Source organism: Thunnus maccoyii, chromosome 17 (genome assembly GCF_910596095.1).
Source record: "Thunnus maccoyii chromosome 17, fThuMac1.1, whole genome shotgun sequence".
In the NCBI taxonomy this organism is placed as follows: domain Eukaryota; kingdom Metazoa; phylum Chordata; class Actinopteri; order Scombriformes; family Scombridae; genus Thunnus; species Thunnus maccoyii.
In genome coordinates, this window is record NC_056549.1 from 28,048,365 (window position 1) to 28,075,184 (window position 26,820).

At 39.6% G+C, this 26,820-nt stretch overlaps 1 protein-coding gene across 2 annotated transcripts in view; it reads left to right on the plus strand.

The window, feature by feature from the left end:
- The window catches only part of bach2b (BTB and CNC homology 1, basic leucine zipper transcription factor 2b), a 105,702-nt gene that overhangs the window by 6,866 nt on the left and 72,016 nt on the right, over window positions 1-26,820 (plus strand). The window contains exons 1-2 of one of the 2 annotated variants that reach the window (XM_042391108.1): window positions 6,169-6,247; window positions 13,796-13,940. In XM_042391108.1, the coding sequence (XP_042247042.1) occupies window positions 13,902-13,940 (39 nt within the window). In that variant the 5' untranslated portion in view covers window positions 6,169-6,247; window positions 13,796-13,901. Of the gene's footprint in view, window positions 1-6,168; window positions 6,248-13,795; window positions 13,941-26,820 lie in introns of those variants that run through there. The other variant, XM_042391107.1, reaches the window with a different exon arrangement.

A 26,820-nucleotide genomic window follows, 5' to 3' on the forward strand; every position in this document is an offset into this window, starting at 1 on the left:
TACTACTACTACTACTACTGGCAAGGGACTAGGAAGCATTGCCGAGGTCTGTTTAAACTTGCACCCACTGAGCTGGAGAGGGCTCAGGGTAGAGGTGTTGCTACATTTTGTTTCCTTACATTCAGTGTGTGAAGCAGAAGCTGGAGGTGCACACAGCTGAACCTGGCACCACTGCTGTTTTGACGCAGTCGGCACCTCAGTAAGGAAGAAGCCGGTCTTGGAATAGTCTGCAGGGAATGGTTTAAATGATCTCAATTCCAGGGAGCGTTTTAAAGACACTCAGCAGTTTGATTTTTTTTACTGTGAAGCAGTTTGTTGGATTTTTATGTGTTCAGCAGTGAATTGTAGGACATTAACAACTAATAGGAGTAATCTGTTGTTAAATGTGGAACAATTCTATGGAAGACAAAGCCAATTCAGTTAAAATGATTCAATTAATTAATTACTAATAAGATTAATCAAATAGTTAAGATGAATCGCAGAATTAAAATGTCTGACTTCTGAGATTCTGAAATTTAATATCAGAATTTTGAATTCTGAGAAATAAATGTAAGAATTATTTTATTTCTCAGAACACTGACTTTACACCAACAAAAATATGAACATATTCTCTGCATTGTTATAATTTCATGATTGGATTTAAGTCTGAAACCTTCTGAGATTTCTGTTTCTGAGAATTCATAAGATTTCTTTTTGCGGAATTCAAACTTTATTCTGGAATTAATATTTGAATTTGGATTTTTTTTTCCTGACATTTCTGACAATCTCAGAATTCCGACTTAAATTTAAAGGCAGAGTTCAGATTTTTTTTTTGAAGTAGGGTTGTATGAGGTGTATCCATAGTCAGTGTATTACCTGCAGTAGATTTGGGTTGACATGCTATGCACTGTACTGCTGTGGACGGTGACAGCAGAAAAACGTATTTTAGCCACCTAAAAAAAAAACCACCTAAAAAAATCAGTTTAAGTGCACGCTATATTTAGAATATTTTCATTGCTTTATCTTGCCATCAGATAGTGGTGAAAATATTCTAAATATAGCGTGCACTTAAACTGATATTGAGTTTTTTACGTGGGCCTTTATTTAGGTGACTAAAATACATTTTTCTGCTGTCACCGTCCACAGCAGTACAGTGTTTAGCTTCCGTACGGGTACTCCTGTTTGCTTCTCCAAACTGGGAGCGTGTCGACCCAAATCTACTGCAGGTTACTCACTGACTATTCACTCATACAACCCCACTTCAAAAAATCTGAACTATGTCTTTAAGTTCTCAGAATTCTCTCTTCAGAATCAGAATTCTCATTTTCTTATTACATAGAAATCATTGTATAAATTAACTCAGAAAAACACAATGTGACTAAATTGTCAGAATGTTAATGTCAGACTTTGACATCAGACTTTTTTGAATTTTGAAAAATTACTTAAATTTAAGATTTCTTTTTTCTTAAAATTCCAACTTAAGTTCATCATTAAATTTAAATAATTTTTATTAAAACTTTTAGAGTTCTGATTTTAATCTCATAACTTTAGAAACACATTAAGAAGTCTAATTGTCTTCTCATAATTTTTATAATTCTGAGAAAAAAAGACAAAAATTATGATTCATCATCAACAGCAACATTTTTTACATCAGACTTTGATCTCAGACTTCATTTTCTGAATTTTGAGTTCTGACATGATATATTAGAGAATTCTGGCTTAAACCTAAATTCACAGATTGATCACTTTATTTTCAGAATTAATAATCTCAGAATTTTCATTTCATTTCAGAAGGAATCTCACAACTCCAATATTTTTTTTATTCATGTGGGCCTAATTATCTTCCATACATATCAATTTTCCTTTCGTCATTGGGACATTTCAGTTGTGACATTGCCACTGGGACACCTATTCTTGAGTAAAAATAGCTTTGAAACTTTAGCATGTGTCACGGTTGCTTAAGACAACGCCCCTGAACACACACACACACCCACCCACCCACCCAGTGCTGTTTGAAACACACGCCTCCGTATTCATCCAAATTCTTTGATAAAGCTTTTGCATGTTGTTTTTGAATTCCACTGACTTGTGTGTGTGGTCTATCTTTTCTTTTTTCTTTTTTTTTCCAAGCGTCACAGAAAGTGAATGACATGTGCGCTACAGTTTTTCTCCCCCCCGAGCCCACTGGGAAAATGGCGTCCAAAGAGCCACATCAAGTGCTTTCGCTGTGTCTTGATATTCACCTTGGTAACAGTAACAGAGCCATTACCACTGCATCGAGCTAGGCCAGCTCTTCCATATATTCATGTTGGATTTTCTTAGGGTTGCTTAGGTTATTCATAGTAAACATTGTTATCTGTGTGGTCCCCAGAGCCCCCCCCCCCCCCCCCCCCCCCCTCTACTACCACCATGGAAATGATGTGCGTACCATATCAAATGAGAGCAGTTTGCTGTGAAAACGAGGCGGTGTAAACAGTATGTCTCTAGGGTTAGGCCTCCCCTGGTGTTTGTAGCTCCTCTGTGTGTCTTCTGGGGAACACTGAGACACGTAGTAGTAGTATTCCATATAAAAGTCTCTCTCTTATCTGTCAGCATTTTTCTATATGCAGCTGCTGACTCAAAAATAAAATGGACCAGTCTGTCCACCTTAAACCTAATCACACATACTGTACAGCCTGTTTCTATTTGACAAAACAATCTCACCACAAAATCCATTTACTGGCTTTTCATGAGCTTTTGATAATCATATGATCTTCTTCAGCAGCAGATGAAGAGAATATTTCCAAGGTTGAGAATGAACTTCAGCTTGGATGATGATGGATGGATGGATGTCCTTAATGTACTCATTTGAACATCTCCATCAAACTCCATTTGCTGATGAAAATCATGTGATATGATTGAAAACTCCAGAAAAGCTACTAAATAGACCCAGAAGTTAAATTGTTTTGTTAACCTTTGCTTCCAAGGTCAATAATTATCTTTGAACCTCAACTATATTTGTAGAAATCACATGACATAAGTTGTCTATTGTAATGACATAAATAATGAATATAAACTAAAAGGCACAAAGAGTGCATACCTTCACCAAAGCTGCACAATCCTCCACATTTATTTGAATTGTATTAAAATGATTAGAAATTTTTAATTGCCTTCATCAAAAACTATAAATATTATAATGAAAAAATTGCTTATATATAAATTACATAATTGTAATAATAATATAAATTATGGGTTTTATATTTATTATTTTTTAACATTTTATTTTAGTCATTGTGTTCTTTGTCCCATTGCTTATCAAAGAGACAAGTAAACAGAACCAAAAATATAATTTCCTTGGGGCACTAATACAATGAAAGGAAGATACAAACAAAATAAAATCATATGAATATTATGCCTTAATAGAGACTGACTTAATGAATCGGCACATATGGTAAAAAAAAATTAAGTAAAAATAAATGGAATAGATCTTTTCACCCATAATTTATCTAAAACCTGCATGTGCTACTTTTTCATTGTTAAAACTTACCAATTCTTACTTTTAGCATGCTGACCACATCCTCAGACAACTGTTTCTGACAGATTACAGGTATCAGTTGTTGATCACAAATATTTGTGTTTCTAAATATAAAGTACCCTTAAATGACATTAGCATGAAAAGTGTTAGTTTCGACATGGTTCTCCCCCTCCTGCACAGGCAGAAGAATGCTGTTATATGCGTCTTCCTCTGAAGTCTGAGGTCATATCCTTATATGTGACACCCTTTTGTTCTGTTCACATTGCATTGCAGACTGCAACAGTGAAAAGCTTACCAGTGTTGCTGCAATCACCACTGTTTTTTCTCCCTCTTCTTGAGTTACTGGTGTTAAACTCACCAGAGTACTGTGCGTTCTGTTTATAGTCATAACCCAGACAGCCTCCTGTATGCAGTAGTAAGGATTGGATTGCAAAAATGCTGTGAATATGATATCAGTAGCACCATAATTTGTCAGACAAGCTTAATGGAATTTTGTCATCTGACTACATGTTGAAGTAATACTCACCGTTAACATCTCTATCTCTGCTCCTCCAAGACCGGATATCCAGAGTTCAGGTTTTATAGAGACAGACCGATATTATCAGCTGATATCCAAGACATGTCTGAAGTGCCATGTATTTTGGCAGAACAGACATTAGGAAGCAGAAAAGTGGCATTTCTTTCTATATTTAATTTAAAGTTTTCAAAAAAATCTCCACTGAAGATCCAGTCACTTGCTTGTTCTGGAGCTTTTGACCGTATCATACCGACCGTATCATTGTAGTTCAATCTCAACTTTTAAGCTAAGAACCCTGTGATGCTGTTTATCATGTACACCTGTGATGTTAACATACAAAAATGTGTTATCTTAAATGGACTCTTACGTCATATTAAAGTTTATTGTTCCACTGTAAAATATCTTTACTAAGACATCGGTCGAGCTCTAACTTTTTGCACACCTTACTTTCAGCATCACTCTCAGATTTCTCACCTTTACCGCCAAGAATCACTCTGTGTTTTCTGATGAGTGTTATTGAGTTACAATGGCTTCACTGGCTGTAATTTAAACCATTGGTCGTAAGGGGCTGAATGAAGCTAGTTCCCATCTTGCTAGAGGGCTTGACGTTTCCTGCCAAGGTCATTTTGTTTTCCCTCAACCTTCTCTGTCCTCTGGGTCGATGGGAAAAAGAAGTGGCGCTCAGTCAAGCATAGTGGAAGGTATTTTAAACAATCAGCGGATTCCTGGTACGGGGAGTGAGATCATTGTTTTAGTGAAGGAGGGAGGGGTTGGGGGGGGAAGCTGGGATGACCCCTGTAGCAGGACGTTGTTGTCCACCACAGCCACTCAGTGATCGCCATGAACCCTGAGGTGACACCAGCTGTGGCAGAGGTCAGAATTCCTCCCTGGATGGATTTATTTGTACTGCTTTGCACATCAGAGACACCCTGCAAAAACAAAACACTCCCATTGTGTATGTGAGGCATGTTAACATGGAGCTCTGACATCTGCGGCTGATGAGCAGGATATAAATAGAAAATAATAAGCATGCCTCTCTGAGGTCGGAGTAAACAAAGTGTCAGGGAAGAACTATTGATCATTCAATACACAACAATTTGATCTCTGGTTTGCTTTGTGAGCTCACGTATTAGAGTTGACATTTACATCATTACAGCCGCTTGATCCTGAACTTGATGATTTCACAAGATCATGATCTCAGTTGCACAAAAGCCATCTTTAAAGAGATAGTTCATTCAAAGTACAGCAAACATATTCTACACGTAATCCGAGTGGTATGTATTCATGCTGATAGCTTTGGTTTTATTTGTCTGGGTTCAGAGATATCTGATATCTACATTTTCTGCATATACCCCAATACAATCACATCAGAGCTGAATGATCCATTGTTTTTGTATCAAAATTGCAATTTAAATGAGTGCAATTTATAAATCACCAGAGCCACAGTTTAAAGGACAGGTTCACAGTTTTTCAAGTGTGTCTTAAAACAACAGTCAGGTGTCCAAGTTAACACTGAAAGATGTTTTCCTCACTGTAAAAGTAAAGTAAAGCGAATCCACAGTGTGTCCACACAGTCGATTTGTGCAAAAATGCATTTAAAAGTTGATATGAAGCTTATATGAGGCTTCATCAGTCTGAGTTAGTCATATCAAGTGGATATCTGACACATTTACAGTCTTTTTAGCATCAAATTCCCTCTTTGTGTTTCCTCGGACAGTGTTTCCCTGTTGAGCTGCGGTGGACATAAACTCATTAGTTCATCTGAAGCTTTATATTAGCTTCAGATAAACGTTTAAATACACAGAAGCACAGAGGGAGGACTGTGGATTTTGTCCCTCATCACTTCCATTGTAAGGTCATTATGAAGGGATCTTCTAATGGTCAGTATAAACAGGAGGAATGATTATAGCAAGAAAAAACTATTTCAATGTTCATTTGAGCTCCTGACTGTTGTTTGAAGACAGACATGAAATACTGTGACCCTGTCCTTTAAATTATCTGCCTACTGTTGCCAGCAAATTTACTCAGCTGTTTCTAATTAGTGTTAATTTCATAAGTTGGCAAAACTACAAGATGAAACTCTTTACAGAATTCTAGTTTAAAGGCTTTCTGCATACTAGTGTATAATGCTCAGCCAAAGTTTTTTCTTTGAGAAAAAAAAAAACCACTGTATCATTTTGATGCTTGAAGACAGAATAGACTGCATGGATTTGCTCTTAAAAAACAGCAACGGAGGGGTGAGCCTTTTCTCTAACCTGTCTCACTGATTGCATTGTATCATTTTCACGTTGTTCTCATTAGCCGCTAGCTTGGCTGTTGTTGACCGAATGACAGCCAGCTGGTGAAAAGTGCACCGCCGCAGCTGAAATTTAAAATATATCTTCTCAGCACATCATATCATAATTTCAAGCATATAATTTTTAAAACTCTTAAACAGGACCTCCAGTCCTCAAGCTGCTCCTCCTGTCAGTCTGTGAAGCTAACGTTAGCTGAAGCAGCTATAGTGCGGAGATGTCAACAGGGCTTGTCTGCCAGATATGAAATGTTTTACACTGTCAGACATTTTTGAACATCAGTTTCTTATTATTACGATAGGTGGAAAATCTAGCTGTTATCAATAAATATGTGTGAATAAAAATTATGAACTAATTGGGTATTTTCTCCTATAGAAAACTAGCTAATGTAAGTTAAAGTAAAACTAGCCTAAAACTGCATTATTTTATCTGACTCCTGTCATGTACAAACTAGTACAAGTTTTTGATTATTGATAAAAAAATAAAAAAAACTTCATTTTTAAGAAGTTCATTACCCAATAGGCTTGAAGTTGAATTTATAGAAAAAAAACAGTCAGAAAAATCCAAGATGTTTTCCCCAAGTCATGAGGTCCTAAATGAGGGTTAATGGAATTTGATTTGTGATGCTCACAGCATTGAACAAGGATTTTTCATTTTATTTTATTTTTAAAGCAACATCAACCACTGTTTTAAGATATAGACACCAAAGACCTCACTGTGAACTATACTTTTTATAGGGGTCATTTGTTTGGTAGAAAGCCATTTCAATGACTCATTAACAGAGACAGACAGACAAAACTATCTGCGTGGTTGCCACTGGAGGTTTATGAGAATATTTTTTATTTTTTGAAACTTGGGTGAGCCAGCCCTGTTACGCATTTGAGGCAATTTACAGTAAACCAAATCATATCTTCATTGACGTTGTTGAAGCGGTGGAGTGTAAAACAACAAAGCGTGTTCCGTGTGCGGTTTGGCAAAGAAGTGCAGCTGTAAAGGAGTTTGTGTCGGGGAGGAGAAGAGGGTTGGGGGGGAGGGGGGGCATCCTGTGAGACCAGCACAGGTGGTTGGGAGGGGGTTGGCGTAGTGGTGGGAGGGAATGGGGGAGACGTTGTGGGCGTGGAAGTGCAGTAATGTGCCCACTTCCTGCACCAAACCCCTGTGCTGCACTGTAAACCAGTAAGCTTACAACGAGATCAGCAGGATTTGTCGGCGGTGGCTCCTTGCCATTTAACAGCAGGCAGCCATAGGTGGAGATCCTGTCTGTGCACTCTAGTGGCCCACTGTGCCTCATACTTTTCCGTATGAAGTTTTTTTTTCTAATCATGGCACAGAAAAAGGAAAATAAATGCTACAGTATGAAAAAGCTATGAATTGAAGGCATACAAACTAAGAGCGTGACGTTTACAGCAATGGTTTTTCCATTTGTTGCACACAAATATGGAACAGAAAACATGAAAGTCAACAGAATTTATTTGGTTTAATTCATGTATACTACCCTTCATGTGGAGAAATCTGTATATGGATACTGTTCAGCTAGGTTTCATCCTGTGATTTTAAGTGCATGACCCTATAAAAGTTCTCTCAGTGTGTGTTCACACCAGACATGTTTGGAGAAGTTCAGTCATACTCCAGAGAGTTCACTCCTGTATGTTTGTCTGGTTAGTCAGATGGGAATGATGCCATTTGAACTTTGGCGGCACCAAAGAAATCCACTAACTCCCTGTCCTCCTCCGTGTTAACGGCATTTGGGGTTGTTATTGATTTAAAGATATTTATCACTAATTGTATTGTTGTATTGTAGCTGAAAACCCCAGTCTTTCAGATTCAGCATTCAGATGCAGTTTTGATGTTGTCTTGTGTCCCATATGTGTAGGAATGAAAAGTCATGTCAAGAATGTCATGTCTCTGTGGGTCTATGCAGAGAAGGGTGTTATGGGTAACTGTAGGTTGTAGAGGCACGTAGGGGAGCTGACGCACAGTCCTCATAAATTCAGGCAAAGAGAAAAGTTGAAAAGAAAACAGGTCTAAACGTTCTGCTCAAAGTTGTTAATAAGAAATAGTCACACCGACAATTCTACAAACATACACATAGGCAAATTTCAGAATAACATTTGTAAGTTTGTGTTCAACAGCTCTAGTTTGAAAGGCTTTATTCGTTTTGTCAACCACGAGGGCGCCAAGCTGCTGAGACTGAAAAGCAGTGCGGAGACAGCAACTTTGACCACAGTAAATGTGTCTCTTTTAGCTAACGGCACTCAACCATGTAGTTGACAGAAAAAGGATGCTAGTTTTATAAAATTAAAGTGATATCAGCTTTAATACATTGGTGCTGAATGTTGCCACTGTTTTGTCATGTTCTGCAGAATCACACACATAAACAAAAAGAACATTTTTATATACAGTATATGAAAGATGTATATCATAAATTATTAATGATGAGTACTAATATTGCAAATCCCATCATTATATCCCTTGTTATAGGAGTGAGTAATGTAATCCAGAGTAACTAGAGGAAATGAGCCTACAGCAGAGGGTTTTATGGCCATAAGAAGACGGATGTTGACATCTGATAGCCAGCAGTTACTCATTCTTGCAAAACCTCAAGTAATAAAAGGCGTTTTTAAGCAGTGGTACATCCAGAGAAGGTGAATTATAAACAAATCTATATATGTCTGTAAGCCCTGGTTAATCACAGGCAGAAAGTATGAACCTAAATGACCCAAATAAACTATAAAGGGAAGTAACAGTTCATGGTCAGTTCAGTGGGTGTCCACCTGCAGTGAGTAAGCAGACTCTTGTTGTGTACCTGCAGTGGTCACATGCTGTCCTGTGCAGTCCACAGAGCAGACTGTGTCATTAAGGACAGATGGTGAAAGGTCAACGAGGCTAAGTTGTGGACGGTCCACTGTTGATATACTGAGTCACAAGATCTGCGTCAGCCAAGCGTGTCAAAACAACACAGCGTATCGCCTGTGAATCTGCTACCTGTGTGTGACTTTTGCACCAGTTACCCACAGGTTTTATGTTTCATTTTAAAGGTGAATGTTTAATAAGTATACTTTTTCCTCTGTTTCTGGAAATTACATCTTGGTTTCAGTGGTTAGACACCCCATCATAAAATGCCTCAGTCTTGATTGACTCCTTGGCAGGCTTTTTTGAAGCATTTGTACCCTTTTATCAGCATCTGTTTGAATGTGAGCGTCTGTTTAACTGTTTTTTCACTTGAAGGTGTGTGTTTTTTGCTACCTTAACATATGAGGCACTTTGTAAACACTTTTCTTGATGAGTAGAAAAAAAATGTCATTATTTCTTCATTATTATTCTATCAATAAGAGCAGGTATTGTCGGCCAATCAGAGTCCAAGTTAGTTACAGTTTTGCTGGTAAGGACATTAGCCTTCAATCTCATTTAATAAATCCTTAACATTACTCCTGACCCATTTAGTGCTTTAGATAATTAGTTGATTAATCAATTAGTCAACTGACATCCAGTAAGAAGGCCACACATTTGCCAGCTGCCAGTGAATATCTCTGAGGTTTGGACTGCTGGTCAGACAAAACAATACATTTAAAGACCTGACTGAGGTAAACTGGACTTGTGGAAATTGTGATGGATATTTTTAATATTTTCTGTCTAAATGATTAATAGTTTAATCACAAAAATTTACACGATTAATAGATAATTGAAATTAGTCAGTCAATAGAGTCCAGCTGTGTTCACCTCTGTCTAGGGCTGTAGTCTCCTGGTCGACTGGTTGATTAGTTGATCGATATGCTCTCGTCTCATTGGTCGAATAATCTCCGTGTTACCTTCATAAGGAGAAAAGTGCTAGCCTTCCAGGATTAATCCATTATTTCCTGCGGCAGGAGGGACACCTGTGAAAACGGGATGTATTCAAAACACCCGCGTTGTTTTCACTCACCCAACCTAATGGAGACTGCTGGGTCTAACTGTACTCAACGTTTACTGAGCGTTTACTGAATGTGCTGAACATTTACTGAATCAGTGTTTCTGCTATAATTATCACAACAAGAATCCCCGCCAGGCCAAAAAATATTTTTAATGCCAAAAATAACGCCAAATATCCATTCATTCGGAAATCAATAGTGTTCAGGAGTCTCTGTGCAGCGCTGAAACGTGAGTCAACCTCTGTGTCGTTGCCTAGGAAACTATTGTAAGGTGCAACTCCGTTTAGGAATAGGACATTGCGTAATGTGTCTGTGTAGCGAGTGAGAAAGAGCAAACAACAGGAAAGCGACAGTGGATGCAAGGTGGAGCAGAGGAAAAGGGTAGCAGTAAGTTGTCAGCTTGGCAGTAAATGCACAGTACAGACTACAGTGCGTCACTTAATAGATGCTAAAAAGTCACATCTGTTGTTTCCCCAAATGCTGGAAAAGTGAAGGGGGTTAGCTCCAAAGTTAGCAACAATAGGTTAGTCTAACCTGAAGACACAAAACAGAGAACTAGAGAACGGAGAAATGTGTGGCTGCTGAGTTCACTGTGCATCTGATTAATTCTGCCAGGAAAGGATATAGGAAGGTTCCTCCATCTTATCATATTTTCTTTACGATGTTTTATCAAAGCATTAATATTTTCAGTGTACTGTTGATTCATTTTTGGTGCTGACACAAGACCATTTGTCAAGACAGAGGCTGTCAGTGTCTTATACAAAAGTTTAACCCAACCTAAAAAATTCAACCAAAAGCCAAATCTCTTTCAATTCCATGCGATCAAACATTTTTTCAACGTCCATAGATACAATAATTCCAGGAGTTAGACAATGATTGAGATAATGAATAATTGTCTTGTATTGTGATAGGACATTTAACCCTAAATCCAGTCTGATCTGCATTCACAGATGTAACCAAATCCACTTATAAGCCAATACCTTGGATAGTATTTTTGTGTAGAGAAATGGGGCCTTCCAATAGATTAGCTTGGTGATCTGATAATTGTGGAATAGTTACATTGTTTAAGAAGAGTCCTTCTTTGAGCTTATCTAAGTCAGTCTCTGAGCTATATAATTTCTCATGAAACCTTTTAAATTTATCATTAATCTGATGGTTATTCATTTGGCGTTGATTATCCTCATGTAACTGAATTAAAAGATTTTATGGCACTACAAAGATTATTTACATACATGGAGAACAGCAGTGGTCTTAGTATGGAACCCTGGGGCACACCTTTTGATACAGGGAGGAGGGCAGAGGAATACCCAGCATGTTAAATGTTGTCCAAGAACTTTGACTAAATAAAAGTACAAAATTGTTGAACTATAATTAAAATCAAGAACTATCTTGATTAAGTCTTGATAAGTCAACAAGATTACATATTTGATCAGACATTCAATGCTAGCTTTCGGTACTTGACGGTTTTTGATATTCAGTGCTACAGACACATGCTCAGTACTTTCACATAGTCAGTACTATTTTGGGTTGTCTAAAGACAACCCAGAATAATTAGAGCATAGCCTCAGTTCTCTGGGATAAAGTGTTCTGCATGTTAAAAAGTCCAGTTACAGAGGTTTTCCTATAAAAGGCAGAGAAGAAGAAAGATGGAGAAACAAAGGCAAACAGAGGGAGAGAGTTAGTGAGAGTAGAGATCAATAGTCCTGCTGCATGAAAGGCTGCAGGAGCCGGCCATTTAGATGGATTACAGTAGCGCTGCTTCCCTTTCATCTCACTCAGGGATTGTGTCTGGAGGGAAGGAAGCAAATTGGTTCTCATCATGCTTAGCAAGTGCTGCTCAGTCTGATTCTGATAGCGGAGTCTGTTTGAACACTGTGACGTGCCGTACAGTATATTCTTTCAGGATAATATACAAGAGGAACATTTAAGCCAATGATCACAGTCATTCCCTCCTCAAAGAGCACAGTGACAGACCAGAAACAGGCTAATCTATCTACTCTTTGCTCTGCAGCTCACTGTAACCATCATGATATCTGTGTTGTAAAGGTGCAGGTTCAAGTTCAGGTTGAGCTTTTTAATTGTTATCAGTTGACACCAGTGGCAGAATTAGATGAGAGGGGGAAAAAACGAGATTTCACAGCTGATTTGAATCTGAAAGTGAAAGATTTCTTTAACCACCAGCACAGAGAGAGAGACACTATTCTGGTAACTCCCGCCACATTACAATCAGGGCTTAATCATCTTAAACATACTATGGATTTAAACTTCTCTAATAGCTATGATGTGAATCTTTGGTTTGTCTGTACTGTAAAAAAAAACCCCAGCAGATTCAGTCTTCAGGACTAATTCCACTTGTTCCCAGAGAAACATGACAGGACGGGGCAGATAGCTGCACTCATACCAAGTTATCCTTCAAAAATTGAAAAATGACTTGAATTAGAAACAAGAGTTCATTTTCTCAGCAGCACACTGGTAGATTTTAATACTGTACATTATAAGAAAATACAGTTTTAAGACTGAAAACAGAAAAAAGATGTAATATATGTGGCTGCAGCGAATGATTAGTTTCTTTATTGATTCAACTATCTTTTACATTTTAAATTTTAAAATGAATTGAGCATTAAAGTTCATTCTTGACCTTGGAAGTCTTTTTTGTTAGTAATTATTTAGCCCATGAAATGTTCAAATGTTGAAAAATAATGACAAATGGCTGTTGTATATTCCCAGAATCCACACTGCTCCTTGAACTGCTTAATTTGTCCGAACAGAAGAAAAACTCAAACTTATTCAATTTTCACTGACATCAAATAGAGAAAAGCGTCTTCATTTCTAAAATTAAATTCTAAATATAATGTTGGTAATTCTACTGGATAAATGAATAATCAGTCATTATTAAAATAGTTAAGGATCATTTGTGTGAAATCAGTTAACTCATATAATTTTCTCATCACTATGGAGATTTGTATTTAGTTTAAGTTTATTTAAAAGCAAACTGTGCATTAATAATGAATATGAAAGTATTAGGTGAAGAATTTGTCACCATTGATACACTTGGGATTTGGAGATTTGTCAAAATAAATCTTAAATCAAGGTCCACTCACTAGCATTTTTTAGAACTTTCTACAGCATTTCATGGTCTTCCTCAGGGGATGTATTTTGCTTAGTAGTTGATGCAGTTTGCTCAACTGAGCATCTGCTGAGAACCAAGAGATGTGGTTAAAAGTTCTTAAAATCATGTTAATGAAAATGAACTCCTGTCACTCAAGCAACACGGGTGTTTCAGGTGCTTTTTAAAATGAAGTGCCATTTCCTTTCTACCGGGAGACTGATCTTCCTTTTCCTGCCATGTTTGTGATTCTGTACAGATTTCTGAAACAAGTAACATTGACAGAATTTACAGAAATAATCATTTTTTCGCTTGTTTTTAACAATTCAACAAGATTGAATGACTTGTTTAACTTATTTTGAAATGTCAAAACTACTCTTTTAGTCACAAAGTCTTATAGGTATATGTTTCAGTAGTTTTCCTGTTAGAATGGATGAGTGATTGTGGATGATAGGAGGGTCTGTCTTCATGTTGCAGGGACGCCCTACCCCCGCACCAGCGACCTGCCAATCATCTATCTGACCTCGCATCTTTCTGACTGATAGTGATGTAGTCAGTGTGACTGTATGCTGCTCGTGGATAAATGATCACTAATCACAATCAGAAGATGAAGCACAAGTCTGTAAGTAGCACTACTACTATCTTACATACTCCACCGTCTGTTTCTATTTTTCACAACATTATATTATGTTGACAGGAAGGCTGTTTTTTATTTTTTCCTGTTGTGGTTACACTGCGTGAAGCCGAGGCAAACATTTGTCACAGTCACAACACGCATAAACAAGAATTCGGTTGGTGTATTGTGTCTGATTCTTTACATTTGTTATTTACATTGATCTATATTTAATATGTGATTTATAATCCTAGCAGCAACAAGACTTGTTTATTTAACTATAAAAATATTAATAGTTTCCTTTCTGTTTTAACGTTCAAAGTAGCATGTTTTGGTCTAAAAGCAAACATGAGAAATTCAAAACAGATCATGCGAAGGCTCTGGAAGTCTGATAATGTCACTTGTGTGTTCTCAAACAAACAGCAGAAACCACACTGTTCGAAACTAATAAATTCTTGACAAAGTGCGCATTTCCATTTATAACTAACTGTTGCAAAGGAAATAAAGCTTCCTTCTCTGACTTCCTTTGCAGGTGCTAGAATAGCGGCTGTAGTAGACTTAATATTGAATGATAATTAATCCAACTGTGACTTTCTGTTATTCCTATGCCGGTGTAAGTCTGTTAACAAGCCATTTAAAAAAACAAAACAACAAAAAAACGGCTAGATTTTCAACCATTTCTCTCTAATAGTGGATCCCAGGCAAAAGATCCTATTGAACGTAACTTGTAAAAGTGGAAACCCTGAACTCTAAAGTGACATGTTGCTCACAAATCTCTTTATGGCAGCTATCACGTGTATTGCGTACGTATATAAAGTCAGAACTCTTATCCGTGCTTTACTTAATAGTCTACTAGCAGACACAAAGGCGTCCTTTGTCCTGGAGCTGTTAGTCTCATAGCCAGAGTTTGTGGCTTAGTGTAAGTAGTGGAGTTAAAGCGGCTGTAGTAGGAGTAGAAGTTGTCAGGGTGCTTAGCCCAGGCCACGTGGAGTGCTGGCATCTGTGTGTCACACCCTGAGACCAGCTCAACGTGGATACTTTTACTTTTGGCGGCTGTGGCATGCTGCCTGCTCTGGCCTTGTATGAGTCCGGGACCTGCCACTGCATCTTAAAGTCCAACTGATATGATCATTCATTTTTTTGCTAAGAGATCAACACACATCTCTGCTTTGTTTATTTTAATTACCAAAAAGCAGAAATGTAATTTTCATTGATTTTTCTGCAGTGACAGCAACATCCGTACTGGTGTTCTTCAGGTCGCTTGAATTTTCTTGTACTGACTGATGATGTTGGTACTTTGTTGCAATTTCTGTGTGGGAGGGCACTGATGATATTTTGTTACTGTATACGTATATACTCATACTTGCTTCAACGTCAACAGGCCATTTTTAGCACGCTATTGTATAGGTTTGAACCAGATGGGGAGGGCGACAATACATTACCCATCAGCACTTTGTTATTCCACGAATCTGTGCTCCATAACACACAGTGTGCTGAGCTCACAGCAATACCTTTTGATGCTAACGCTAGCTAGCCCCCCTCCTTTCTATAATGCATGAAGAACACAGTACTGAGTGTGCAGGAGCTGAAATAACATGAATGAAAAGTAGCATCCAGTGGGAATTAGCGCTAACGTTGGCAAGCTTGGTTTGTTAGCTCCCACTTTCTGAGTGTAATACAAACTTAACAACATTATGAGTCTTCCCAAATGTTGAATTTTGTAATTGGACAGATAGTTTTGCTAACAGTTGCTAACAACCATGCAGACTTGGTGAAAAAGAAGGAAAAACGCCTTTGTTTCAACATTTGTAGGATATTCACTGTGATGTTCTTTAGCACACTACAGATGCTGTTTCCACAAATGTATCCAGAGATAGTTTTACTATGGGTCAATATGCATATAGTGTAGCATAGTTAATATTTCCTTGCACAAAATTTGAGGATGATTGAAATTTCAGTGTGACTTGGACATGTTTGCAAGTTTGTATAAAAATGATATTTTAGTCTCTTTACATTTGTCATTATTCTGCCTATAGTGGTGAAAGTAATACCTCAAACAGATGCCTAAGGAAAGCTAAAATACTGAATGACTTCCTGCTTCCTGTCCCTGCCCAGATTAATATTGAATCTTGTGTGGTTGTTCAAACAATGTCTGGCAAAAACAGGAGAACAGGGAGCCAAGCTGGACTGAGAAGTAATGAACTGAATTGTTAAATGAATATGCCGAAACAAAAAAAGGTTAATGTGATCCGAAGTTATTGTCCAGTCTGAGGCAGCAAATGTGTCAAAAAAGTGATAAATATCTAAAGGGTTTTCTTTGTCTCCAAGCAGCATTTGTGGCACATTTTTCTTTTATTTGTCAGGAAAAAATACATTTCCCTAGAATGCTATTAACTTATTTTTGTTGTGGAGGACATTGTGCAACAGAAAACAGTTGAATGTTTTGAAATATACTTAAAGGACTAGTGTGTAAGATTTAGTGGCATCTAGCGGAACTGACTTAGCAGAAATGTAATGTAATATTCATAAGTATGTTTTATCAGTGTATAATCACCTGAAAATAAGAATTGTTGTGTTTTTATGACCTTAGAATGAGCTCTTTATATCAAAATAGGGAGCAGGTCCCCTTCCACGGAGGCCTCCATGTTTCTACAGTAGCCCAGAATGGACAAACCAAACACTGGCTCCATAGAGGGCCTTTCGTGTTTTTCTCGAGTTTCGCAGCTACCATAGGTTCTCATAAATGCTTTGAAGGGGAGGGGGAGGGGTATTCAGTTGGTTGCAATCTGCAACCTCACTACAACCTCATAAGAAATCTTAAGAGATCTAGCAAAACAGTCTTTTAAAATGCTTTATGCATTTTTTTCTAGGAAATGCATGTTGTCTCCAGTTGAAACAAATGTGAAAACATCCCAATACACTTGTCACACTTCATGTTTTCTTACATAAAATCAGGGGTTATAAGGGGTCCATGAACTGCTTGCCCTCTAATTCAGTCTGAGCTCCAGCAATGTGTGTTTTACAAAGCACATCATTCAAACATGGCCCATGTCTGTAAGTTTATGTGCCATTGCTTGTTGCCTGGGTTTGTGTGAGGCCTCTCTGAAGTATCCGCCGCTCGACTGTACGAGCCTGTCTGCCTGTCTGCTTCCCATGATGCACCTCCCCATCTCCAGCTTGGCGAATGCAGTGAAAGAGGCCATTGTTCCTGTCACTCTGAGGCATGTTGCATGCACTTATGACACAGAGTGGGAGAAATTATTCCCATTATACCACTGGAATGTCTTTGAATCAATCAATTCTGTATGAATAAGTACTGCTCTTTAGCAGACTTTGATATACAAAGTCCCTCAGTCACAAAAATGCTTGTTTACATGTTTGAAAGGAAGGGAAACAAAGTATTGTACTGAACAACAAGTAATTTAAAAAAGGAAAGATGCAGACTGTTTTCCCATCAAAAGCAACACCTTGTTTTATGCTAATTTCCTTTCTCATTCAGGCATTTTTCATTTTTAGACCACCTCCAGAGCCTGATTCAAATATCTGATCCGCTGAGTCGAGCGGTCTGTTAACACTTTGCAAGAAAACAAGTGGCTTTCAGGACTTCTCTCCCCCTAATTCCTTTCTTTTCTCGCTGAGCTTTGATTGATGTGCAGCAAACCACAGTTGGAAAAGCTTGCAGCTTCTCTCATGGATTTTTTCGGCATGATGTAATGTTTTGATGATCCTCAGTGTAGTATGCCATGTGCAGTGACATCAAAACAAAAGAAATATCCTCCCCCTGAAAAGGTGGACGTCTCTGTCTTCTCAGGCAGATCATTTATGCTCCACATACCATGAGACCCTTTGAATCCCCAAAACAGGACGTTCTTTGCTTTGACGTGCGTGAGAACGTTTGATTCTCTCTGTTCTCAAGTTCCAGGCCACATAAAATCCTAATAGAAGTGAGGCTTCCTGATCCAATTTCTATGTCTACAAGTGGTGCAAAAAAAAAAAAAAAAGCCTATCCTTTTCTGTTTGCAGCCCTAAGCTGAGTCGTAGGAGTCTTAGCCATGCTGATACTTGAGGTGTAATCCAAGAGCGCTATGCAGAGGTCATGAAACACTGCCCTAGCCGTCAGTGGTGAGTCTATTTTTAACCCTGCTGTATCACGTATCACCTCTTGCCATTTTGTTCTTTTGTTCAGCGAGGAGGGATATTTCGGGACACTCTCGGGTAGCCTGGGAGGTGAGGTGAGGCAGAACCTCTCCCCGACAATTGATCTTCCCTCTCCTTCATGTGTGTGTGTGAGGTGAGGCGAGGCCCACGCCTGCCACTGACCTATTGCAGGAGTTCAAAACGTGCTCTTCCTTTTCATTAGGCTGGGCGTCCTGCGCTGCTACCAAGCACTTTCACTACATGCGTATTTGCGGTTTCTGATAGGATCCAGATGCAGTCTGGATCACCCGTGCAGACCTCGTACGAGCTTCACATGGCCAACAGTAAAGGAATATTTAAAGGAGCCTTGCACCTGGGTCACTATAAACAAGGGATGGTCTGTGCATTTGTAGTATTATCAGTTCATTTGAGATCCACAGTGTCATGTGAGGGGGGGTTTGGACAGTTAAAGGCTAGAGTGTGCTTGAAACAAACTAGTTCATAGGTAAAAGTATTTACAGTCTTCCTTTAGGGTGGTCATGGTATTGCATTTGGTTTTCCACATGAAAAATGACAGAGGTAGTTGTGTGAAGAAAGAAAAAAGAAAGTTCGAGAGAGATGCTCAAATCCTGCTTAATTTCTTGGATTGTTGGGAAATTGTCGGACACAGCACCCCAATTGTGATGACCAAAAAATGTGGGGGGAAGTGGGTTTCAGGTACCGTTTGAACATCGATAAACACTTCTGCATTCAGCATTCTGATGTCTTAACTACTTATTCTCAGTCGTAATAGACTCATGGACATCATACATACATCACACATGCTTATATCAGAGTGACTTCATCTTCAGTTACCAGTATCTCAGTTTCCCACCAGGGATTAAGACTCTCTCAATAATCAAGGTAATCTGTACATCCATGTTTACAAAGCAAACAGAGCATGATTTTCCATTGTGCAGATTTGACATAATGTAAACAAATACAGGTTAAAAAAAAAACAGGGCTCAGGTCAACAACTATGGACACAGACAGAAAACCCAAACAGTTTCAAACTGCATCATTGCAACACTTTTTTTTTCATAAAGCATGTCTTAGAAAATGTATATTATCACCTTTATGCCAGTTTATGTCATTTAACTTATTCTGCAAATAACCATATACAGCACACCTGGCTAGGACATGTACTATAAGCCTATAACTGAAGGGTGTGAAAACCAAGCTAAAACACTCAAGGGTTCAAAGGTTTAAAGGGCGAAGGACACATAAAAAGTTGCCAAATGATAAACCATTCAAACTGACAATTGGAAAGTGCCATTTGATGATTCCAGAGGTCTAGTGAGTGATCAGGACAAGACTTAATCTCCGTCAGGGAAAAGCCCACAGGCTCGTCTGCTGCTGTATTTGTTTGAGTTGGGTTATGATCCTTCTATCCAGTCTGCTGCTTTGTTTTGCTCAGACTTTTTGCTATGAATGTGGCGGGGGAATGTGCGTGGGGCGGGGTGACAGAGAGGGGGGGAGAAGCGCAGGAATTCCCACTCACTTGGCTCATCTTGCATTTGCTCTACTCCTTCGCCGAATCCCGCCACCACACACGGAAAAGGGAATGTTTTGTTTGTGAAACACCAGCGCTCTCGGGGCCGTGCACGCCATCGTTGTTTTCCAAGCATCAGGGAACCGGGAGACGCTGCACGATGTGGCGGCTCGGTTAGCGGGAGGAGCTGGGTTCATTTATCTGCCTGTCACGGGCCCCTTTTTGCTTTTATTTTTAGCCAAAATCCATCAGGCCTGACAAGCGGGGCAATTTGAGCCAAGTCGAGGGCAGCGCTCCAGGTCCCTTCCACAAAGTCAATCTTCTCCTCCCCTCTTGGGAAAAAGCTCCGGACAGCCCTGCTCCAGGCCCAGGGTTTTGTTGAGTCATGTGAGATCATGTACACAGAAACACAGGAGAGGTGGGGGCTGGAGATGGAGGGGGCTGCGGGGTAAATGAGGCGGGTGGGGTTGAGGCCAGGGGCAGCAGGGGAGCTAAAATCTGCTCACAGGCCAGCAGACAGCAGAACGAGCTGGTGCTAGCCTTGTATAAGGTAATGTCTAGCAAGCATGTTGGGGTGGGACATGTGCACAGATTTATTTTAATACACTGGTGGTCTTGCCAGTGGGGGGAGGGATGTCGAGCCTGCCAACTCGTCCCACAACCACTGTCACACAAGACGGGATTTTTTTAGTAGACAAACACTGAAAAAAGGTAAGTTTCAGTCCGAGTTTGACCTTTTAATCTGCATGATCAGACTGGACTGTTTCACATCCATTGAATGATGTTTGCACTCGTTTTCATCATCCTGTCTTCATGCAGTTGGACTAGCTCCTCTGACGGATATGTGTTTTGAGTTCATTGCCCTGTAGGGAGGTCTGGATTTGGCATGTCAGACTGGTATTTAGCATTGCAGTGATACAGTATGAGTAGTCGCCTTAAGGTAGACATGCTGCACAAAGGCAGGAGTCTGCTGTAGCTTGATACCTGAATGGATATGTGAAGTCACAATTAAGCCATCAATTCGCTTATGTGACTTGGTGTTAGATGTTTGTTTAAAAGGCTTAATGTCAACTTTAGAAGACAAAGGATTTCAATCTCTTACCCAGCGAATTAGACACTGTTAGGGCTGCAACTAATGAATCATTTCATAATCGAAAAAAAAGATTATTGATAAAAAAAATAGATGAGAGTTTTCAGAACCAAATGTGATTTGAGAAGCTGGAACCTGCATTTTTGTTTGATAAATAACTTTTTCACAAATTACAGTTGAGAGCAAAAGATCACTCTTGACCTTGAAAATAGAAGTTTGACAAATAATCTTGACCCAAGGTCCAGTTACAAGCTTTCAGCTGCATCTCACAGTCTTCATCAGTGGATGGAGTTTGCTCAGAAGATGATGCTCAGATGGGATGCAGTTGAAAACTCTGGAAAAAAACTTGCGAGTAGACCGTGAGACTTTTTTGAAAACAAAAGTAGTTGGATATTTTCTGTGGATCGACCAATCAACGATAAACTTATAATTTCAGATATTCATTCACCACCATATATTGTAATTAAATCATTGCATTACAAATACTACAAAATCTATATTAAAGCTGTACTGTAATACACCTAATGACAAATAGTAGGAACTACTCAGTTTTCGTGTGAATTAAAAATGAGTCCCAGATCAATCCCAACTTTACCTTAAAGCATTTCTGCAATATTCACATAGTTTTAGGGTTTGGGTTGATGCACACTGAAATGTTGGCTCAGCCTTCACTTCTAACTTACAGCTCTCAGCATCAGTATAGGGAAAAGCATGGTTTTATAGCACCAGTGACTATCATTTTTTTGATTTTGCCAACATAACTGGTGTGGCTCTAAACAGTGGCGGTCAACAAACATCTTTTGGACCGATTACCATGAAATTTGGTACACATATGTTCACCACAGGATAAATGACATTTGGTTATCCCCTCACTTTCATCCAGTGTCATCATCAGATCAAAATTTTTCATTTGTCCAATACTTGGTATATGACTGAACTGTGTTAGTGGTGATTGGCGATTGTTAGCATGCTATCATGCTAAAGTAAAATGGCAATAATGGTAAACATGGTAAACATCACCTGCTAAACATCAACATGTTTGCATGCTAATGATAGTATCCTCAAGATGATACTAGTATCACCCCAAGAAGAGAAAATTAATTTCTATCCTACATTATCTTGATCCCTCAACAGCAGTATGAGCTTTGTAGGATCAAGCACCAGCTTTTTTAAAGGCCAGATATTTTCCGTTGTGGAATTAAACTGTTTAGAGGACATTCAGTGGGTTAATAATTTTTATAGCCCATAAAAAGCGGCAACACTCTCACAGGACATAAATCAGCACAGTCTGCCTTCGCTTGGTCTTCTTAAGCTTGTTGGAAACAAGGCTGTACACTGCAGTGGCAACCTTCTCCACCCCACCTTGAGCGATGAAGGTCACACAAGAGGAGAGTTAATGACCAAGCACACAGGGCAACTTTAATGAGCCCTGCACAAGTGTTATTTAGATTCCATTATAGGCTGCCTTCCCACTCCTGTTAGAGCTGTCAAGAGGCTGTATATCCTCCGTCTGTGCAAGTGTGACTTTTGACTCTGCTATGTATGTTCATGGGGGGATGGGAGTAGATGCTCCATACGAAGATTTATATAAAAACACTGTTTAAAGGGGGAGAAATTATACAACATAGCTCCAGTGTGCTATGTGTGCCAGTTAAAGTTGTTTGTATGTATGTGTATGTGTCAGTTAAAAGTGAGTTACTGTGCGATCCTTAAAGCTGCATATATTGGTGTCTGGCTCCATTTAGCAGTGAATGGTAACTGTTTGACAGCATGCTCATGTTTACTAGCTGGTCTTTGATGCCAAAGCAAACTTGGTGTGAAAACAGGCAAAAGATCAAATATAGGTGAGTCCAGCTTTCTCAGATGTAATCAATCTCTTTTATATGATCACTTATTCAGTTCAGTGTCTGTTAGAGAGCTTCACCTCTGTCTCTGTCTCTTTATATAGGGATGCATCAGTTACTTTCATCATTGTTTAATATGTCAGTTACTTTTTCTGAAACTTCTTTTTGATCATTTATTTCAACGATTGAAATTTGTTGACTAATTTTCCATGGCCTAACAACGAATCACTGAATTGTTCCAACACAGAGTTTTGACCTTACTAAGGGTAAAGCTCCTGAAAAGCTGGATCCTACACTCTCTATAATACAACTCAATAATGTCTTTCATTTAGACTCTGTATTTAAAACTGCAAAATTTTGCAGCAACTTCGGTGAACTTTGACATGGAAATTTGTGCTGTTGACCAATAGCAAACTGTCTAGACAGTGCTGACCTTTGAGGGAATGGAGAGCCAGTCCAAAACAAAGGAAGCTATCATAGCCTATTAGCTATGCTGCACCAACCGCTTTTATATAACTCAGCTATATCAGAGAATAAACTGCTCTACAAAAGACACTTTTTGCACACAGTTAGGAATCTGACACAGATGGTACAAATGCTTCTCTGAATAAACTGTGCAAACTTATTATCTGATTAACAACCAAGGGCTACTGTGACTAGCTGCTAGCATGTTCCCAGCCAGCTAGTGTGTTAGTGGTTAGCTCTCTATCTACTGTTATATAATAATTGCTCATCAAATAACTCTGCAAGTAGTCACTACTACACCCAGATCCTAGCACCTCCTTTTTTGGGAGGGCAGGCATGTTTGCTACCCTAGTTTATAATGCATGTTTTCTGTTATTAATTTTAAGTCTCAAACACATAATCCTGATGACATTGCTATTACATCATCAAGGGTTATTTTCTCAGAACAACAGAAGACATTATAGGTGAGGAACTTGCTCTAACAATGGCCTTTCTTCAAAGACAGCATTCTTATTCTATCTATGTTTTGCCTGCAGTACATGTGACTTTGTTCCAGTGGTTGATGTCTCATTTTAGAGGCAAACCCTCAAGTTTACAGACATTGTCCAAGCCATGATTGTTATTGATTGCAACTTTGTAGCATAGTCTTTGTTGCTTGGGACAAGGGGTCCATAAGTCGTATGTCACCCCCAGTTGTCACCACTGTTTACAGAGCCTTCTACCAAGGACGGGTGGCGTGGGTGTCGTTGCTATGCCTGTGGTTAGTATGGCACTCCTAGCTCACCCATGTTGCCCTTTTTCAGTGTGACATCACACACTTGCAAGGCCGCTATCAGACTCCAGCTATGTGGCTTTACTCAAAGAATGGAATTCTTTCCTTCCTTTTGTTATTCCACTGGGTTGTAGATTGTTGAGTTTAACATTAATTAACTATGAAAAATTCAATATTGCTCCAAGGATTATTGATGTTAAGGCTTCATAAATAGCTGATAGAGTCAGTAGTGTGCTGCTTTGAATCAATAATGTAAAATTCCCAATTATTTTACTCATGCTAAAATCGAGATGACCCTTCCAAAGGCATGTGGGTCTCAAGACTTGTGGATTGTGTTAAGGATGTTGTTTTCTTCTTAACTATTGATGCATGCAAATTCCTACTGTGTTGTCAAGACTATAGGCTGAAAGGATGCCTCTGGAAAAAAAAAAAGCCTTAGGAAGTTTGGGGCTGTAGCCATGAACCATGGGAACAGCAGAGATGGAAACGGAACGCGGACAAAAGCAGATTTTCTTTTCTATAAATTGGAGTTTACTTACCTTCTGACACAGAACGGAAAAAGGAGCCCGTTGAAAAATGTTCCGTAACGTGGTGGAAGTTGGGGTCATTGTTCTGCCGGTTCATTTCTGTACCGCAGCTCTGGATCCGAGGACCCATCACCATGGCAACCATTATGTGGGGCAATTGGCGGTGGAGCACTTTAGAAATCTCCTTGGAATATATTAGTAGCTGCAAAGGCCCCACTCTCCTCACCTTCAACCTCTCGCCATTGTCCCGGAGCTAGTTTACTTCAGGCGCTGTTCTCAGGATTTCAGGCCTTGGCTCAGGAATGCTCGACCTATAGCCCGTCTCCATGCAGGGACGTAAAAACAACCCAGCCGCTGTCGGCTGAGGTTTGAAATCTCAAATAAACAGGCTGAAATCCACAAACCTACCAGCAAGTGAAGGTCCGCTGCTTCCGAACTCTCACCGTCTATTTCTATACAGAAGAAATCTAATTAAAAAGATTCATTTCATTGACTCATAAAGGCCGTAGCAGTGCAGAACTTCAATTTCGATTTCATCAGAGAAATGAAATGATTTGCGCTTCTGAGCTAAATAACCACACACTGTTTTTCCTGATGTGGCAAAAACCCAAATAAGATGAAGACTTCATTCGCAGCAGATGTGCTGAGACTCAAATTTCACTGTGAAAGAGCCGCTGATTCAGAATGCCCACTGAATTGTCAAGCTGTTTTTGTGTGTGTGTGTGTGGTCATTAACTGGGCCCTACCTACTAAACAAAATGTGGAATGCTCTTAATATGCAGTGTGTTCTTTTTTTCCTCTTTCTGTGCAATATTACGTTTTTGCCCTTCACAGACATTTCCCTCTGGTATTTTGTCGGCAGTATAGGTTCTCAAACCTGAAACACTCAGCAATCTTGTGGACTATCACCTGGGATCGCTCAAAGGCATTCAGTGTAATACCACTTTTCCTTTTTAGATAAAAAAAACCAGGGCCGATTTCTGTGTTACGGCCCGACATGGCACATTATTGTGGAGGAAAACAAGCTTCCTAAAGATCTGCTAACCCATCTGGCTGAGGTGATTAGCAAAAGCCGAGGCAGATGGTGCCATGGCCAGACTCTGCATTGCTTCAGGGGTGTATTAATCTGCATATACAACTGACAGCCATGTTTGGCTGTGAAAAATATTTTTGTGTGTTACATGACTGAGTGTGAAAGTCAGTCTTTTCAAGCAGTGTGTGAGGTTTCTGGTGGAACTGCCTCATTTACCGTGGCGAGCCGTTTGACTGGGACCCTCAGGATGTTTTTGTTAGGGGACGACGGGCGGGTGGGGGTGTGTGTGTGTGTGTGTGTGTGGGTATGTGGACCTTCCACTCTTCATCTGCAGCAAACACGCTAAAGAGTGAATGAGCCACGCAGCAGCCAGCCCCCCCCCCGCCCCCCCCCCTTCACTGCTGGCAGCGGGGTTTGGAAATGTTGACACACGAAGCGCAGAGCAGCCCCAGAAACCCCAGGAATCCCCCCGAGAAGACGCTGGGCGGGAGGGTGAGGTGGAGCCTTGGAATGCACTCGGAGGAGTCAGTCACTTATTTACTAGCTGAACTCAGTGAACCCTGCCTGAGTCAGCCACTTCCACCACGGCCAGTCTGTCCCACCTCTCCCTCCCACTTTCCTCTCTGTTTTGTTCTTTAACCTACCCTAATGCTCCTCATTTGCTCTCCCCTCCCCTCCCATCTCCTTATTGACAGACACTCGGTTTCTTGACCGCTGATTGGCTGACATCTTTGCCCATTCCCCAAGCAAACTAATCCAACCCCCAGCTGACCCCTCTCACCCTGTTGCTCACCCTCAAGCTGCAAACGTTGAGGTCATAAGCTCATGATGAGATAATAAAACAAATGTAAGGAATGTGAGTCAAGCTGGGTGCTCAGTCAGGGTACAGGAAGTACCACACACGTTTTTGTTTCTATGATAAACACTTAGTTTGTGGAGCGAATGTGACCCGACTCTTCCTCCAAGCCCATTTCCAACAGGTTAATCTGCTGGTTGACCTCGTCCCATATTCTGAACTGGGGGGGGGTTTAAGCTGAATGGTTTTAATGAATCTAGGCAAACTTAACAATACATAATAAACACATCTTCTCCTGCATCTCAGCGCATACCCTTAAAAGCCTGTTTTGTGAATACTTCAAATGTGCAGGCAACTTTACCTGCCAGACTCATGTTTGAATGGAAAGCCAACATGAAACTGGGAACCCAGGGTCTGATTCAGGAGCCATACAACCTTACTCAACTGTATGTGTAGCTCACTACATTTGTCTAAACAGGGATACAGTACAGTAGGAGCATGTTTCACTTTTTCAGAAAGACCAATGAAAGAAATGCTGAATGAAAGATGTTTCATTCATTTTTGCCTCTTGCAATGCAGGCAAATAAAACACTCAGAAAACCCCATTAATCAAAGACCATCAGTATCATTCCCTACATTTTCTATTTCTATTCATGCTAATTGCTTACAGTATGAATATCCAGCAAACAGTGAG